This window comes from Notothenia coriiceps, unplaced genomic scaffold (genome assembly GCF_000735185.1).
Source record: "Notothenia coriiceps isolate Sejong01 unplaced genomic scaffold, NC01 NC01_scaffold00036306, whole genome shotgun sequence".
NCBI classification, from domain to species: Eukaryota; Metazoa; Chordata; class Actinopteri; order Perciformes; family Nototheniidae; genus Notothenia; species Notothenia coriiceps.
In genome coordinates this window covers 12,881-28,978 of record NW_011369007.1, presented here as the reverse complement: position 1 = coordinate 28,978, position 16,098 = coordinate 12,881, and the positions used below count along the sequence as shown (strand labels likewise).

The window sequence follows — 16,098 nt, the reverse complement described above, 5'->3', positions numbered from 1 at the left end:
GGGGGGGGGGTACCTTGGTTGGTGATTGGCTAATGTTTACACAAGCCAAAAAATCGTTATGACATCATAAAGTGGCCAAAATCTGATCAGCTCATTTTCAGACAGGTTTTTATATATAAATGGATCAGGATAAAAAGTGAGCAAATCTTTTTTCTTGAAACTTTCAGAATCTCTTTACACACATGTTTAAACACATGAAAAAGTGGATTTTGCATTATAGGTGACCTTTAAAGTTCTTGTTTTCCAGGTGGGAGGAGCTACATGCTTTGGCCAGTGAGCCAATGGAGAGCCATGTCTTCTTCGCAGAGCATTTCAATGATGCTGTCAACGGCCTGTTCACCTCACTCAGCACCTTCTCTGTCTGCAATGCCATTCCTGAAGTTGGGATCCCTCAGCTTTTCACTATCGGTATTTACAACTGCCCTCTCCCTCACTATGTTCATTCTCTGGTGGCTCTCTCTCTAACTCCTTCCAACTCCTGTCCTGTCCTGATCTGGCTCATATCCACACCTGTTTTCTGCCATCCTTCTGTCCTGTTCCCCAGGCTGTCATGTGGAGGTGTTTTCCTGTGTGAGGAAAACACTGGAGACCGTGAAGGAGCTGCAGGGGAACTACATGTGTTGGAAAGGCTCCAAGGGTTATTCCCCGTACACTTCTCTCTGTCCATATTACAGGCAAGTGTTTGTTAATGCTCAGAAAATGCAAAATGTCCTTGTTGTCTTCCTCATCTGAGAGGAATTCCTGCACTTTGGACAAGAAAAGCCCCCCTATTCACTGAAACTGGTGTCAACGTTTAAATAGCTTCAATGTCAACTAAAAATAAAATGTTCTGTCATTTTCTGCATAATTCTTCAGTAAAAACTTTCCTGTAAATCACCAGAAGAAGAATTTTGTAGGAATGTTGTTCCCACAGCAGTGTCTGACAGAGATAGGTTAATAATCAAAGAAGGAAGCTGGTGTCATTCTAGCTCAGACTGGGGATAACAATCTGTGACGTGTGTGATTGTTCAACAGGGCAATTCCCATCAATGTGCTGTGTCAGTGGGAGGTTGTTAATAAAAACAAAGTGTGATTCTGCCAGAAGCTCCCGGGGCAAATTTAAAATGGCCTTTGAACAAATTAATTTCCCAGCACATTACTACTTAACCACAGTGAACTGGCCTCACTGTTTAGGGAAAACAAACTTTTCATTTAAAATATTTCTCGTAACCCACTGTGAAATGCGCAATAATTTCTTCATAAAAGCTGACTTCAAGCACTTTTAGTTACACCACAAAGTAGGATTGCTGCTTGTATGATACTATGAAATAAGACTCTTAAGATATTCATGTAAATAGAGATTTTAATAAATTGCAGTTAACACATTGGAATCAAAGTGAGATACCCCTTTTTTTGAGATACCCCTTTTTTTTAATAAAGGACTGGCTTATCTAAAGCCAGTTGAGTCGGACTTGAAATGTTTTAGCTCTATGAAACCTGATGTACTTATATGATTCTGTTTTCTTCAAGTTTGTATCTTGTTGGTCGAACGCACTTATTGTAAGTCGCTTTGGATAAATGCTAGATGCAATGTAATAATAATTTTACGACACTGGTCATAAACCGTCTGTCAAATGAAAACATGTAAATATATAATGCCTTCCATATACTGTAGGCTGCTTATCATATTAGTAACGCATACCTCACACAGTACAAATCTTTGATTCGTTTTCAACCTGTGTTAGTCTAAATGTGTGTTTTTCAGGTACACAAAGATGTACAAGAGACACCAGACAGTCTGCCATCGGACTATCTGCCCAGGTGACAACACCGATAACTCCCTCTCTTCCTTTCTTTGAAATTAAGTGTGTTTGTGTAACTCCCTGCCATTCTCTCTCTCTCCCACTGAACGGTAGATCCCTGTGACTCTCAGCCCTGTCTGAATGGAGGCACATGTGTACCAGATGAGCAAGAGGGATACAACTGCTTATGTCCTCCTGGCTTTGGAGGAGACCCACACTGTGGTGTGTACATTCACTGAGATACTATATTTAGAGATGGCAAAAGTATACACATTCTTTACTCAAGTAGAAGTACAGATATTCGTGTTTAAAAATACTCTAGTAAAAGTAGAAGTACTGACTAAACTGAAAAAATAAGTATGGGCTTCGACATGTACACATAACTACCAACTGTTTTAAAGAGTAACTGACCTCACTTTATATTAATAGAACAATAATGTCATTGTTAGCTAATGAATGTTTCCATGCTGAGCAACGGCAAAAATTACAACGTTTTCATTGGTTCTTCTTCTTTAGAGAAGACCAGGAAATGATGGATACACGGATCGTGTTCAAATCAATAGGCACGCAATGACTCTAAATAATAATGATCACGCCACCCAACACAGATTAAAACTAAAGTAACAAACCTGTTTTGAAAATGTAAGAAGTAGAAAGTACAGGTATTTGTGTTTAAAATTTAAGACGCAAAAGTAAAAAGTAGCGGAGTAAAGTACTGATACCAGATAAATGTACTTAAGTACAATAACAAAGTATTTGTTCTCCACCTCTGACTATATTGGCTGCATACTATCTCTCAAACTAACTAACTTGACCCTCCCTCCCCCCCAGCCCCTGCCATGTCCCTGGACTGCTCCGTAGACTTGCTGTTCCTGGTGGAGGGCTCTGCCACCCTCACCTTGGAAGGCTTCCTCAGCCTCAAGTCCTTCTTAAAGCGCTTCCTGCGCAGCGTCATCGGCTCCAACAGCCCCAGCAAGGTGGGCCTGGCGGTGTTCGGAGGAGAGACCCGGGTGGTGGCACCGGTGGATAAGTACAAAGGGGACCTGAAGGGCCTGCTGAGGGCTGTGGAGGCCCTTCAACCAGTGGGCGGCGAGGCCCTGACAGGCGAGGCATTACGCTACGTCACACGTCACGGATTTGTGAGCGCACCAGTCTTTGCAGACGTCACAGACGACCTCCCCCGCGTGGTGGTGCTGATCACTGCCACGCCTGCTGCAGACGAGGTGGTGGAGCCCTCTAAATATGCACGAGACAGAGAGATCTTCCTGATCGGGGTGGGACCAGTCAAATTAAAGGAACAACTGAATAATATCACAGGAAACCCCCAGAGGACTATCAGCTACACACCAGCTGAGTTCAGTGCCAAGATCCCTGAGCTCAAGGCTAAGATCTGCAGCGTGGATCAGCAAGGTAGAGACTGACTAATTCATAACTTATGAAATAGGTGAAAGCCAATAGGAGTCAGTCATTCCTAATGTGATTAACTATTAACTATTTTATGGTAATTTATTTTGGAAAGGAGAAAGTACAATTATTTGAACAGTAATTATCACGTTACCTCACTTTCTTTAAGAAAACGTTGCTATCTTATCATATTTGTGAAAATGAAGGAATAATCCAAAATAAGATGTAATGCTTGATGACTTATTTGTAATTCCTGCCATGTTTAACAACAGCAACACCACATGAAATATCTGAGTACATACTCAGATGATAGGATAGAATTCAATCTTTAAAATCTTCATTTTCGAGCAGACGTGGATCAATTAAACCTTGATTTAGCAGAAAGTGCATTTCTAGGGTCTTGAAATACCTCTTCAAGATCATGTTGTGTACTTTTTAATAAATACAAATTATCTGTGTATTTTAACATTAAAATGATTTATTTATTGTCTTATTCAGGTTGTCTGGACCAAGCAGTGGACCTGGTGTTTGCCCTGGATGCCTCCGGTGCTGTCAGCCCGGATAACTTCATCATCCTGCGTGACTTTGTGCGCAGCCTCACCGTCCATTTCGACATCAACCGCGACGTGGCTCAAGTGGCGCTCGTGTCCTACGGTCGGAGAGCCACCACCGTCTTCAACCTGGACAAGCATGACACCGGCTCCTCCGTCCTCAAGGCTGTAGATGAGGCCAACTACATGGGTGGAGTGGGTTCAACGGGCTCCGCTCTACTTCACATCCACTCCGAGGTCCTGACGGCGTCCAAAGGGGCCCGGCCGGGGGTCAACAAGGCCGTGGTGTTACTGACAGACGGCTCGGGGGGGGACGACGCTGCCGTTCCAGCTCAGAAGCTCCGAGATAACGGAGTGTCAGTGTTTGTCATCGGGATTGGAGACGTTCAGAAAGACAGGCTGCTGCGGATCGCGGGTTCAGAGGAACACATGATCTCCGTGCCTTTTTACGAGGATCTCAAATATTTTGAGGATGTGCTGGTGCAGATGCTGTGTTCAGGTGAGAGGGCAGGAACACCTTTCTAGGACAGCTTGTTCCATCTATAGAAACTGAATCACAATACTTTATTTTTCAGCAGGGAATTGTGTGGAAGGATGGCGGACGGGTTTGAAGGGATCTGAACAAATTATGTAAACATTTTGCTGTGGTATCCAACTCATTTACAGTATGATACATTTCCTTTCTTTTAGAGGTAAAAAAGCCGGTAAACCTATGCAGGCCTAACCCATGTATGAATGATGGGACCTGCATCCTGTCCAAAGGGAGCTTCCGCTGTCAGTGCCAAGGCTATGAAGGACCTCACTGTGAAAGAAGTAAGTCTGTTTTCCTTATTTTCGTCCTTCCTTCCTTCACATCCACCTTCCTTTTATAAATGCATTATCTTTACTTCCTATAGATCCTTTTCTTCTAATCTGTTTATGAGTCAAAGCTACATACATTTTAAGACTAGTTGTCTGACTGCTTTTCTTACTTGTACAACTTGACTCTGTTTTTAAGACTTTGCAGTAACAGCATCCTTTGCAAGTGCATTCATTTATTTCTTTAACGTATCCGTAGAAAGCATCAGGCCTTCCTCCAGAGGAGATCTCCCGAGGCCTGTCGGACTGAGGAAGAAGAGCCGCCAGGAGCTCCTGCATCGCTACAAACTGCACCGCAGGAGGCATGCTGTCTGACAACACCGACACAGAAACAAGCCACGTATGGACACTTAAGAACCGAGGATGATAGCGGGTACACATGGGAGTTAAGGGAAAGCTAATGTTTCAATATTTAAACTGGAGTTTAAGGCGCTTGTTGAGATTCTGAGTGCCAGTGTCTATATGTGTCCTAGTCAGAGACTGTGTCTCGTTGTTGTCTATTCAAAGATGTAAACTTTTATATTTTATTATAATATAGAGTATATCTGAGTCATGATTGTATTATTTTTATTGTATAATATCCACAGCCTACTTACAAAAAAGACAAAAACATAAAGGTTTTGCCAAAAAGCTTAAAACCAAATGCTCAGTAATTGTTTTATTATAATATTTGACATTCATTTTGGCAAAAAGACCCTTCTAATTTCACTCAACTGATTACGGTTTATAATAAAAAGGTGGTTGTTTGCTCACACTAATGAACAACAGATATACAAATAATGATGTGTTTCACTATTTGTTATATTGCTTTAGGAGAAAAGAGAAACAAAACAGGAAAATGACCACAAAATTGTAAATTCAAAATGGCTAATGTTTCAAATTCTTAACCAAAAGTAACATTTAAACTCTTTGAACCTAGATACATGTCTGAAATGTGAACTTCCTATTATCAGTTGACTTTCCCTCATAAATACTTTATTTTTTCATTTTTAAGAAGTGTGTGTAGTTACCCTGTGAAATTGTAATGCTACACGGATTTTAAAGTTACAGTGAACCTTTGATCCATTTTCAAGGGCCCAGCTGGGATGAGAGAGGTAAACATTTTCATAAACAAATTACCAGCCAACATTGTTGTCAGTACATTTTTATTTGAATAAAAAGTGCATTTTTAGCTAGCAATACAAGCCAAATTAGGCTGAATAATGGCGTAAATATATTTACATCTTGGCTAACAGCATATATGAACCAAGCTACAATCTAGAGTGTACAACATTGCCAATTAAGTAGAGGGTCTCAGTGGTTTAAAATGTTTGGCTGTTTTCATTCGTGCATCATCATCAAGAACAATTGTTGGACTGGCCAAAACGCTACTTCATCAATGTCCTCCCTTGAGCAAATGGAGAAAAACAACCATGAAAAAGTCATTAAAACTCAGATTATCCAGTGGTGTTTGAGAAGACATCCCTCTGATTGGCTCTCTGATTTATAGTCTTGGCAAGAAGTTGATGAGGAATCCAGAGGGAGTAGGGAGAATGTTGATTTGAGAGTTCAAAAAGGTCATCATGTTTCCCTCTAGGTGGTGGATTTCTTCTCCCACTCCTGAAAATACAAGAATTATGAAATTATGTTATTTGAATGCATTTAATACAAGTTCATACACTTGCTATGATTCATCCTGATACATGGAAGTATCTTGTTTAACTGAAGCATTTGCATTTAGAAGTATGTATAGTGTCACCATGGCTTTCTGCAGGACTTTTCCTTTGGTGGCCATGATGGAAGCAGGTCTGCTCTTTAGTGCAGATGCACAGTTGACTGGGGATCCTGGGTCTGCACTGGTGTTGCTGTTGTGGGGTTGGGATGAAGGTGATGGGGATGATGATGTCGACTGTAGAGCAGGCAGGGTTGCTGCTTTAGGCTGAGGGTAAACAGTCAACAGTTGGTAAGGGAGCAAAACAAAACAGGACCCTGGCTTAAAGGTCTCCTATTATGATGTCTTTTATACCTGTGTCCCCAGTGTGTCAGTAGACTCACAAAGTGTCCGAAAATAATAAAACCTTTTCCTCCTTACCCACATCTCTAAAAATGGGGGTACAACGGAGCTGATCCAGATTTGCTGTGGTCATTACGACATATCGGAAATGTGGGCTGGCTTTACATCCACGGCCCTATCAGAAACGTCGCTGTATCACAAACAATGCGCGACGTACTTTGGAAGTAATATGGTCTTTGTTTACATTAGCAAGCATCGCTAACACTCAGAGCTAAGGACCCAGAATCAGAACTTCTCTAACAGGGCTGAAATAGAGGGGTATGAGGCATGGCTAGAATGGGTGATCTGTTGAGCAAAACACTTTATGGACATGTTTATATATATTTTTTTGTATAATATATGCCTAAAAATAGTATAATAGGAGACCTTTAAAGGCTTATATAAATCATGTTTCCTCTGATAACCTGCACACTTACCATAGGTGAGTCCTGGAGGCTGCTGTCCAGTGTGGTCCCCAGTGTGAACGGCCCTGACTCCACCTTCTTCAGACTTTCCTTTACTTCCATCAACCGTAGCTCCACCTCCACCCTGCGGTTCTCCGCCTCCCGACACGCCTCCTCCTTCTGCTTCAATCGGGCTTCTAATGAGGCCTGCTGCTTTGGATCTGAGGATAACATACAGCTGTCAGTCACACAGATCAGTGATGACCTTCAGTGTGTGTCACAGGAAGTGCTGATGTACCTTGGCAGGCGCTGAGCTCCTCTTTGGTTTCCCTCCTCTCTTTCTTCAGGTTTCCCAGACTGCTCCTCACCTCCTCCCGCTCTCGCTCCAGGCGGTCGCGCTCATCGATGTAGCGCCGCATATCTGCCTCTGTGCGGTTCTTGCCCAGTTTCCCTTCCACTGCACCGGGACACCCTGGGAATCAAAGAAAGATTTAAATATTGTACATTTCTAGCTAGTATAACAATCCAAATCTAGATCTATCTTGATATCCAAATCCTTGTTAGCTTTATCCACACAGCAAACAAAGAAACAGTGGCTCAGCTATCAATTCATGTCTTTAAAAACCCTTTAAAAAAACTTTGAATCTGAGAAAACAGCTTTTTAAATTCAGCAAATAATAAAACATTTGGTCAAATTCATTGCCAAGAATGAAAAAAAAAGATGCGTTCGTGATTAAAAAGCTAATTTCATTTGGAATTGAAATCTGCATTATGTTTTGAAGGTGTTTCTTTGAGTGTAGAGGATGCAGCTTTTCACTAGGGGGAGCCATGGTAATGTAAGAATACAGAGGAAGGGAAGCAGTTTATTTAACTCAATGGTAAAGACAACAGTTACTTTTTCTCAATAAAACATTATTTTAGGAGGTTTTCCCGTTAAAGTTGGAAATGTTTTTCCGTCCTCACCTATGGTATGTGCCTTGGGCCGCAGGGGGACAGGACTGTGGGGGAGTCCAGTAGAAACCGTTTGACCTTTATTGATCTGAACCCCAGGGGAGGTGAATGCCTGTGAGATTCCCACACTATTCCTCTTGGGGGTCTCCTGGCTCTGGGACGAGGACTTGACTGGTTGAGGCTGAGGTGGAGGGGGAGTCTGGGGTAGTTCTGGTTCTGGTTTGCTGGTTATAGAGGTCAAACTTGTTCCATTTACCACAGATGATGAATCTGGCTCTGTGTGGCTAGTTGAGTTGGCCTGGAAATAAAAAAAATGTAGGCACAAAATATGTGATTTATGCTCAGAAAATATCAAATATGTTTTTAAATGATATAACCTACCTCTTTTATTTGAGATGCTGGGTCCTCTACTGGGACTGGGGACTCTCTAGAAGTCTCTCTGGCAGGGAGGGCTTTACCCCCGCAGGACGTATGGAGGAAGGAGCGTACAGGGACCAGGTCCAGGTAAATCCTGTTGTCAGGGTCCTGCTCTGTTCCCTCTGAGTCCTTGCTGTCCTGTGTGCATGTCTCAAATTGTTCCTGAGGATTGTTGTCCTCACTCTCTGGCAGGACATACTCTTCAGCATCCTGTATTACACAGGAACAGGAAGTTATGAGGTGGAACGAAGCCAAATTGAGGACACAATGTAAAAAATGAAACTGAAAGTGCTACACCAATCAACATAAAAAAAAAAATCACAATTTTCTAAGATTACCATCTTATTTTGCATATTTGTGGACATTAATGCTGAATCAATGTCCTTTTTTCTACAAATTAAATAAGATTTTTTGGTTTGTGGGTAAACATATTTTATAACATTTCAAAGGTGACTTTCTAAAAACTCAACAAACAGGAATATGCATCAATAATGGGAAAATATCTCAAGTTTCTGTTCCTGGATACCATACCTCTGGATCAGCTATAGACGCCACATCATCATACAGTTCATCAGAGTTGTGAGGCATGGAGGGGGGGGTGTCTATGTAGTTGTTTGGCTCTGAATACCTCCTCTGCATAAAGCTAGAGAGACACAAAAAGAAAAGTCCCACTTGAATATCTGGCCAAAGTACACATTCACATTAAAGTGAGCAGTAGTGATGATCTTACTATAAGGAAGTCTTGGCAGCGTTGACGATGCTGGAGATCCTCTCAGCGTTAACGTAATCGTATGTCAGCTCCTCGGGGTCCGTCTTGCTCCCCGTCTGGGACAGCAGGAGGCCCAGCCAGTGGCCCATGTCTGCGGACGTTTTAGCCTGAGAGAAGAGGAGAAGATCAAAGTGCATTTAGTTCATACCATGGACTTGCAACATCATGAGTCTCAAGCTTATGGTTAATGTTGCATACCCTGCGTCGGTTTGTTTTAATGAAAATATTTCAACAGCATGGGTGCCCGCAGTATTTCAATATGCAAAATGTTTTAAGGAGTTACCATGTCCCCAGCGGAGCATTAGCAATTACAGTCTCTTGATAATTCAATAATGTGTTTGAAAATGCTGTTTAGGAACACATTATTCTGATACATATAAAACATCTATTATTATTCTGGGGGATTCAAATAGCTCATCTAATAGAAACTGTGTGAAGTAACTCATCATGGTTTGGTCCAGTTTAGTAGGAATTCAATGGGTGATAATCTTGCTTAAGTTTTGGTAAATACTGTACTTGTGAAGTTTCATTTTGTTAGATAGAAAACAAAAAGGACTCATAAAATGGTGTCAGAGCCTTTAAGACTAAACATTGGATTCCATGGCCTAGGACCAAATATGAGCTGTAGCAGGGTGGTACTTGAAACCTAATGAAATTCCCTGAAATCCCAGAGGATACACACCCTTCAGTAAAACACACACACACACGCAGACCACCCTTGTGTGCACAAATATAATACACATAAGTTAGATGTCAGCAGAAAGTCGATTCCAGATGAGGACATGTTAGTGTTTCCTATAATAAACTGTAGACACCATTTCTGCTGACTGTTGTTTTTTTCTCCAGTTAGACTTGAGGCAATTGCTCATATTATCTTCAGGAAACAGTTTGTACGCCACTAGATAAAAGGCGAGAAAGACGTCAGGGTGTAAAACTCTTACGTGATAAACAGTGTCAAACCATTTACTGAGATGCAAGACATTTGTCGGGATGTTACAAAGCAGCACAACAGACAGTGGTGGTTTACCTCCAGGGTGGCCAGCTGACTGCCATCCATATTGATCCTGAAGGAGTACAGGTGCTCGGGGATGGGGTCGGGCAGGACCCTGCAGCCCCCCAGACTCACTGCTGGCTGGCTCACTTTGTTCTTGCTCTTGTCATGGTAAAACCATAGCTGCCCCTTCTTTACAAGACACCAGCAGGTCCGCCATTGGCTGTTCACCAGCACGTTGAGGTAGCCTGACAGAGGAGAGACATTTGCAATGACTTCTTCTTCTTCGTTCCATGGTCATTTGACCTTAGCAATAGTTATCTACATTTGTTTAATGTCATATCGATTATTGCTTAAATCCAACAAACTGTTGTGGTACTTTCTTGGTGGCTAAAAGAGGTCAAATTCTCTGTGTCAAGAAATTAAAGGTTTTGAAGCTACCACCACCCCTCCCCCCATTTTTTTTTTTTTTCCTCTATCAAATCCATGTCTCTGGTTATCCCTAGTTAGCATGATCAAAATTATTTTCTTTAATGTATAAAGTATATGGGTATGTAGGTATATCAGGAACATGTTGTGCTTTTTCAATTTGTATCGGGGGGTGCATAACATACAAAAATAATAATAATATTTGCAAATACATACAGTATATTGGACATTTTCTATTAGTATTGATTAATGATATTATTCCAATAAAAGTATTATAATTTTTTTAAAGCTAAGAAGGCACATAAGAACATGTATTGACAAATCTATACTGGTATCAAAAGGAATTTACACATAGAGACTTTCACCTTCAAATACAACCTAGCAAGGGCTGTAGAATAAAAAGTAACTGTGTCAAAGGAGAGGAAGTGCAACTGTGTTCATGCTTTGGGAGCTTATTTCATGGCACAAAATGCACATTAGTTCTCTGCTCACCTGAGGTGTCCACACATTTCTCTGGGCTCTCCAACGAAGAGGGTTTTTTCTTGCCAATGTTCATGAGGTTGCTAAACTTCAACCCTGCTCCATATTTTCTTTTCACTGAAGGGGAGGAGAATAATTCTGATTCAATAAAAACATTTCATACTATCAGATACGCATCACCGATGGTCTTAAACCCAAATGTTGGAAAACTGAAACAATAAAGCGTTGAGGAGTGACTCACCATCTTTGTTTTCGGGAGTGTCAGCATGGCTGTCAGTGCTGCTTCCACTCTCTGAAGCCACTGAGTATCTCTCACTCAATTCTCCCTGAGAGTTCAAATCAACATATTAGTCATATACTGTATTAGGCAAGTTCTTTAGAAATACACAAAAAAACTGTTACAGAGCCCTACAGTTTATATATATATGCCTTTCAGATCTCCTCAACAAGTTATCTGAGCAAAGAAAGACACACACACACCAAAGCAAAAATGTTTAAAATAAGCGTACCTTTGTACAAATGAGCCTTGGGGAGTCAGACTGTGAGTGCTGTGCATCACAGTTTTCAGCTGGCTTAGGACTGATCTCCTGTATCACCTAATGAACAGGAGGTTGATAAGTCTTGACATATTAAAATGTTATTTATGAATTAAAACACAATATAAATCACACAACAAACGTATTAACTATTGTTAATAGGGTAAAGAAACCATGACAACATGACCCACACAGTTTCTGAGTCCTACCTTCAGCCACTGCTCCGTCTGCTCCTTGCTCTGCAGGCCGAGCACGATGGCCTCCCCTCCAACTGGAACGATTTTTAATTTGTGCTCTTTCCTCTTCATCTGTTTCTCCTTGTAGACCACACTGCAGCCCAGCAGACTCACATCCAGGAGAGGCGTCTGCTCCTTGGAGCTCTTATAGCACTGTGAGAGGCAGAGATAACACAACACTTTAATAAGAAATAGTACAAATCCAGCTCCAGGACCCTGGTATTAGGCATTTTGGCTCCTTGGCATGGGGGGCTTTCTCACCATTGTCAACCCAGATTAGGACCACATCATAATACACCAATTTATACATTTATTTACATTGGATTACACTTTTCCATTCTTTAAAGGTCACCTATTATGCAAAATCCACTTTTTCATGTCTTTTATACATAAATGTGTCCCCTCTGTGTAAAGAGATTCTGAACGTTTCAGGAAAAAAGACCCCCTCTCTTTTTGTCCTGATCTATTTACAGAAAATCCTGTCTGACAATGAGCTAATCGGATTTTGGCCACTTTGTGATGTCATAATGTTTTTTTGGTTGTGTAACCATTAGCCAATAACCAACCAAGTGACACCCGCCCACCTTATCACCTGAATCTCCTCCTAGAGCACCATTGTGTTTTTTAACCTTAAAAAGGGGCTTTAATTCAAACTCCCGCAATGCCTTTCACCGACCTGCAGGCGATGGTCTTTGATGACACACAGCTGTTTGGCCCACTGTCCGAGCCACTTCTTCCTCCACAGGAAGGCGCAGATCCGAGCGTCCTTCATCAGCTCAATGGAGGCCTCCGCTGACGGCCACTGGTGCTGCGCTGACTCTGACTTTCCTTTGGTCACCTCTTCCTCATCGTAGGACTCGTACGAGCTGCTAACTGCATCCCCGTCATCTAAGAAACAAAAACATGATAAGAAACTAAAACAAAGAGGCCACAAGGGGAGAGGGTGGGTTGGGGGTGAAACGGCATGAGAAGCAGCAACACAAATGATGACACTGTTAAATGATGTCAATGTATGACTCCTTGATCATGATGACATCCTCCAGAGAAGAGGATTTCCATGCAACAGCCACATGAGCTGTTGAAGTATTGATAAGAGATGGTGAGAGGATAAAGATATGATGAAAAGGAGAAAAACAAACGAAGGAAATTGATAAGATAAGACTGATTAATGACTTTTGTCGCATGTCATGAGGTTGTTTCTCTACATGCGAGACGCTGGTCATGCTCAATGGCCCGTGCACATGCCGTACATAAACACACACACATCCAGTGATAGAGAGGTAGCTACCCCTGTTGATAACAGCATAGATCACACTGTCAGAGCTGTGCACTCGCATCCAGGGCCCTGAGAGGCCAAAACAGTCCAGATCTAACAACATCATAGAAAACAAGAAAAAGGAGGAGGACAAGAACAAGAACAAGAAGAAAAGGAAAATAAATAAGAGAGAAGTTACATCTAAAATAAAAAATGCCTAATTAACACTATTCACCTATATATTGAATTAAACATATTTTTATAGCGGGTGTCAGCGATAAGAGCAGCAGGTGTTAAAACAACAAGACCAATCCATGACACCATAGCTGTGGTTTAATGATATTTAAGTAATGCAGCAGTAATGCACCTTGTGAGCTGTTAAAGTGACTTATTTACCACAGCAAGCCCCAACTACCCATATGATCTTAATGTATGATAACGTCTTGTATTTCTTTTTGTGACGTTCTTCTTGCAGTGCGTGAAACCGCTTTCTCAGATAACCAGAGATGTTTCCTGTTAAGAATAGGTACATCAGAAAAGTGTGTCAAAATGTTTCCATGACGGTAAACAGCTCAAGCTCAGAGGTTAAGGTGTTGTGAAAAACAAAATAGGCTTTTAACTCACGTAGTTTCCTTTAACTAGGCCTTACCGAGAGGATTCTAAAATGTTGTGGCGTAGGTTTAAAGAGTAGAAGAAGAGTGACATTCAACAAGAGTTTTTACCATTGAAAGTTTCCTCGTAGGGCTGAGCCTCCTCATAGTAGCTCTCTGAAGGGTCTAAACAGGCGGGAGCAGGAACTGGAGGTAAGGGGAACGGCTCTCGACTCAGCACACCCTGACAGATGAGAGGAGGAAGAGACAATATGAAGGTTTACACTCACATATACGTCCATTGATTGTCCTGAGGAGGAAAATGGCCAGGTTAACAAATACACACCTACTGTAGACACGCACATAATCCATGTATTCTCCCCCCAGGCTAAACATACATGTGTCTAATCCAGCTGTCACTTAAGGAGTAAGTAGGGAATTCCTCATGTAACCAATCGCAGTCTGACCCCGTGCACTAGAGAGTTACATGTTAACCTTCAGGGACGGGTGTGTGAGAGCTTGGAAAAGCGAGCATGTATTTAAATGTGTGTGTGTGTGGGCCTCGTGGTTTTGCTGAAATCAATCAGCAGTCTGGCTTTACTTCTGTCCTAATTCAAATCCCCTGTGTGGTAAAAGACTGTCTGCCTGCTCCTTCCCAAACCGCTGGAAAACACCAGACTCTCTGTTGCTTGGCTGCGTCACAATTCATTTAGAATATCTCAATAATCAGTCAGTTTATCAGTTTGAAAATACATTTTGGAGACATCTGTCAACACTTTTTCTACTTAGCTTTTCTTGAGTTGTACATTTTAAAGAATGGATTTGAAATGTAAAACCAAATGTTTGATGAATATTAATTGTTGAAAGTGTAACATTTATCAACATAGGCAGAGCGTTCGGGAAAACATGTCAAGATTTGATCTATGATAACTATGGACTGACTCAGCATGTGATGGAGCCCACGCACAATAAGGGGCACACTGGACCTAATCATCTCAAAGGGTCTGAATATCTCAAAGGTTGTGGTGACTGATGTTGCACTCTCTGATCATTCCTGTTTTTTCTTTGAGAGCTCTATTTCTGTTCACAAAAATGTTCAAAAATAAGTAACCACAAAGCGATATTTAACTGAAAATACTAGGGAAATGTTTACTCAGAATATTTCTTCCACACTTGCCCCTGCTAACATCTCAGTAAATGAGCTAGTAGATCATTTTAATTCAAAAATTAAAAATGTTATAGATGCCATTGCTCCAACTAAGGTAAAGGAAGTGACTGGCAAGAAAATATCTCCATGGAGAAAGGCCATGAGCGTGAAAACAGAAAAAAGAGTGTCGAAAAGCTGAACGCAGGTGGCGAAAAACAAATCTCCAGGTTCATTTTGAAATCTATAAAGAGAGACTTGGCTTTTATAATTTGGAATTTAAAATTGCACGACAGTCTTTCTTCTCTGACATCATTACCAAAAACAAAAACAACGCACGTGCCTTGTTTGCTACCGTTGACAGACTAACAAACCCCCCAGTGTCGGTAGCCTCTGAATTTCTATCCACCAGGGCCCTCCTTCTTCACTGACAACATTCAGAAAATTAGACAAGCAGTCAGTGCCTCTGTATCAAGTACAGAAAATGTTTTGTCCCTGTGTCCACTTTAAATCAATTCAAACACCATGACACAATTCCATCAGATGAATGATACAAACCTACAGGACATTATTCAACATCTGAAATCCTCCTCCTGCTGCCTTGATATTATTCCAACAGGATTGTTCAAAACAAAATGTCATTGCATGGCCTCAGATCTACTTCATATAGTAAACAAATCTCTTCACTCAGGTGTTTTTCCACAGGTCCTGAAAACTGCAGTCATTAAACCACTCTTAAAAAAGAATAATCTAGATGCTTCAGTGATGAACAATTACAGGCCCATATCAAACCTGCCATTTCTAGGTAAAATCATTGACAAAGTAGTTTTTCAACAGTTGAGTAATTTCTTGCATTTAAATAACTGTTTCGATGTGTTCCAGTCAGGCTTTCGTCCAAACCACAGCACTGAGACTGCTCTTGTAAAGGTCTTCAATGACATCCACTTAAACACAGACAGTGGCAGAACTTCAGTGTTAGTATTATTAGATCTCAGTGCTGCGTTTGACACTGTTGACCACAACATATTACTTGACCGACTAGAAAACTGGGTGGGACTTTCGGAAACAGTTCTAAATTGGTTTGAATCCTACTTAAAGGACAGAAACAACTTTGTTTTTATAGGTAAATACCAGAGGTGGGGACTCGAGTCACATGACTTGACTTGAGTCAGACTCGAGTCGCATATCTTTTGACTTGAGACTTGCTTGACTAACATTGATAAAAGACTTGACTTGACTTTAACTTGGTATTCAATGACTTGAGACTTGA

The 16,098-nt window shown here is 41.3% G+C and overlaps 2 protein-coding genes across 5 annotated transcripts in view; one reads left to right on the top strand and one right to left on the bottom strand.

Moving 5' to 3' along the window:
* Positions 1–6,008, top strand: part of vwa2 (von Willebrand factor A domain containing 2) — a 17,271-nt gene extending 11,263 nt beyond the window's left edge. For all 3 annotated transcript variants that reach the window (XM_010792112.1, XM_010792113.1, XM_010792111.1), the window contains 8 exons: positions 248–408; positions 545–674; positions 1,745–1,800; positions 1,896–2,003; positions 2,613–3,191; positions 3,684–4,235; positions 4,427–4,549; positions 4,794–6,008. In XM_010792112.1, the coding sequence (XP_010790414.1) occupies positions 248–408; positions 545–674; positions 1,745–1,800; positions 1,896–2,003; positions 2,613–3,191; positions 3,684–4,235; positions 4,427–4,549; positions 4,794–4,909 (1,825 nt within the window). In that variant the 3' untranslated portion in view covers positions 4,910–6,008. The remainder of the gene's footprint in view (positions 1–247; positions 409–544; positions 675–1,744; positions 1,801–1,895; positions 2,004–2,612; positions 3,192–3,683; positions 4,236–4,426; positions 4,550–4,793) is intronic.
* afap1l2 (actin filament associated protein 1-like 2) overlaps positions 5,710–16,098 on the bottom strand; it is a 21,897-nt gene continuing 11,508 nt past the window's right edge. The window contains exons 3-18 of one of the 2 annotated variants that reach the window (XM_010792114.1): positions 13,817–13,928; positions 13,128–13,208; positions 12,516–12,727; positions 11,813–11,992; positions 11,577–11,663; positions 11,309–11,393; positions 11,080–11,184; positions 10,195–10,406; positions 9,129–9,274; positions 8,930–9,041; positions 8,363–8,608; positions 7,994–8,279; positions 7,329–7,502; positions 7,064–7,251; positions 6,333–6,512; positions 5,710–6,193 (exon numbers count right to left, since the gene is read on the bottom strand). In XM_010792114.1, coding sequence (XP_010790416.1) covers positions 6,167–6,193; positions 6,333–6,512; positions 7,064–7,251; positions 7,329–7,502; positions 7,994–8,279; positions 8,363–8,608; positions 8,930–9,041; positions 9,129–9,274; positions 10,195–10,406; positions 11,080–11,184; positions 11,309–11,393; positions 11,577–11,663; positions 11,813–11,992; positions 12,516–12,727; positions 13,128–13,208; positions 13,817–13,928 — 2,433 coding nt within the window. In that variant the 3' untranslated portion in view covers positions 5,710–6,166. The remainder of the gene's footprint in view (positions 6,194–6,332; positions 6,513–7,063; positions 7,252–7,328; positions 7,503–7,993; positions 8,280–8,362; positions 8,609–8,929; positions 9,042–9,128; positions 9,275–10,194; positions 10,407–11,079; positions 11,185–11,308; positions 11,394–11,576; positions 11,664–11,812; positions 11,993–12,515; positions 12,728–13,127; positions 13,209–13,816; positions 13,929–16,098) is intronic. The other variant, XM_010792115.1, reaches the window with a different exon arrangement.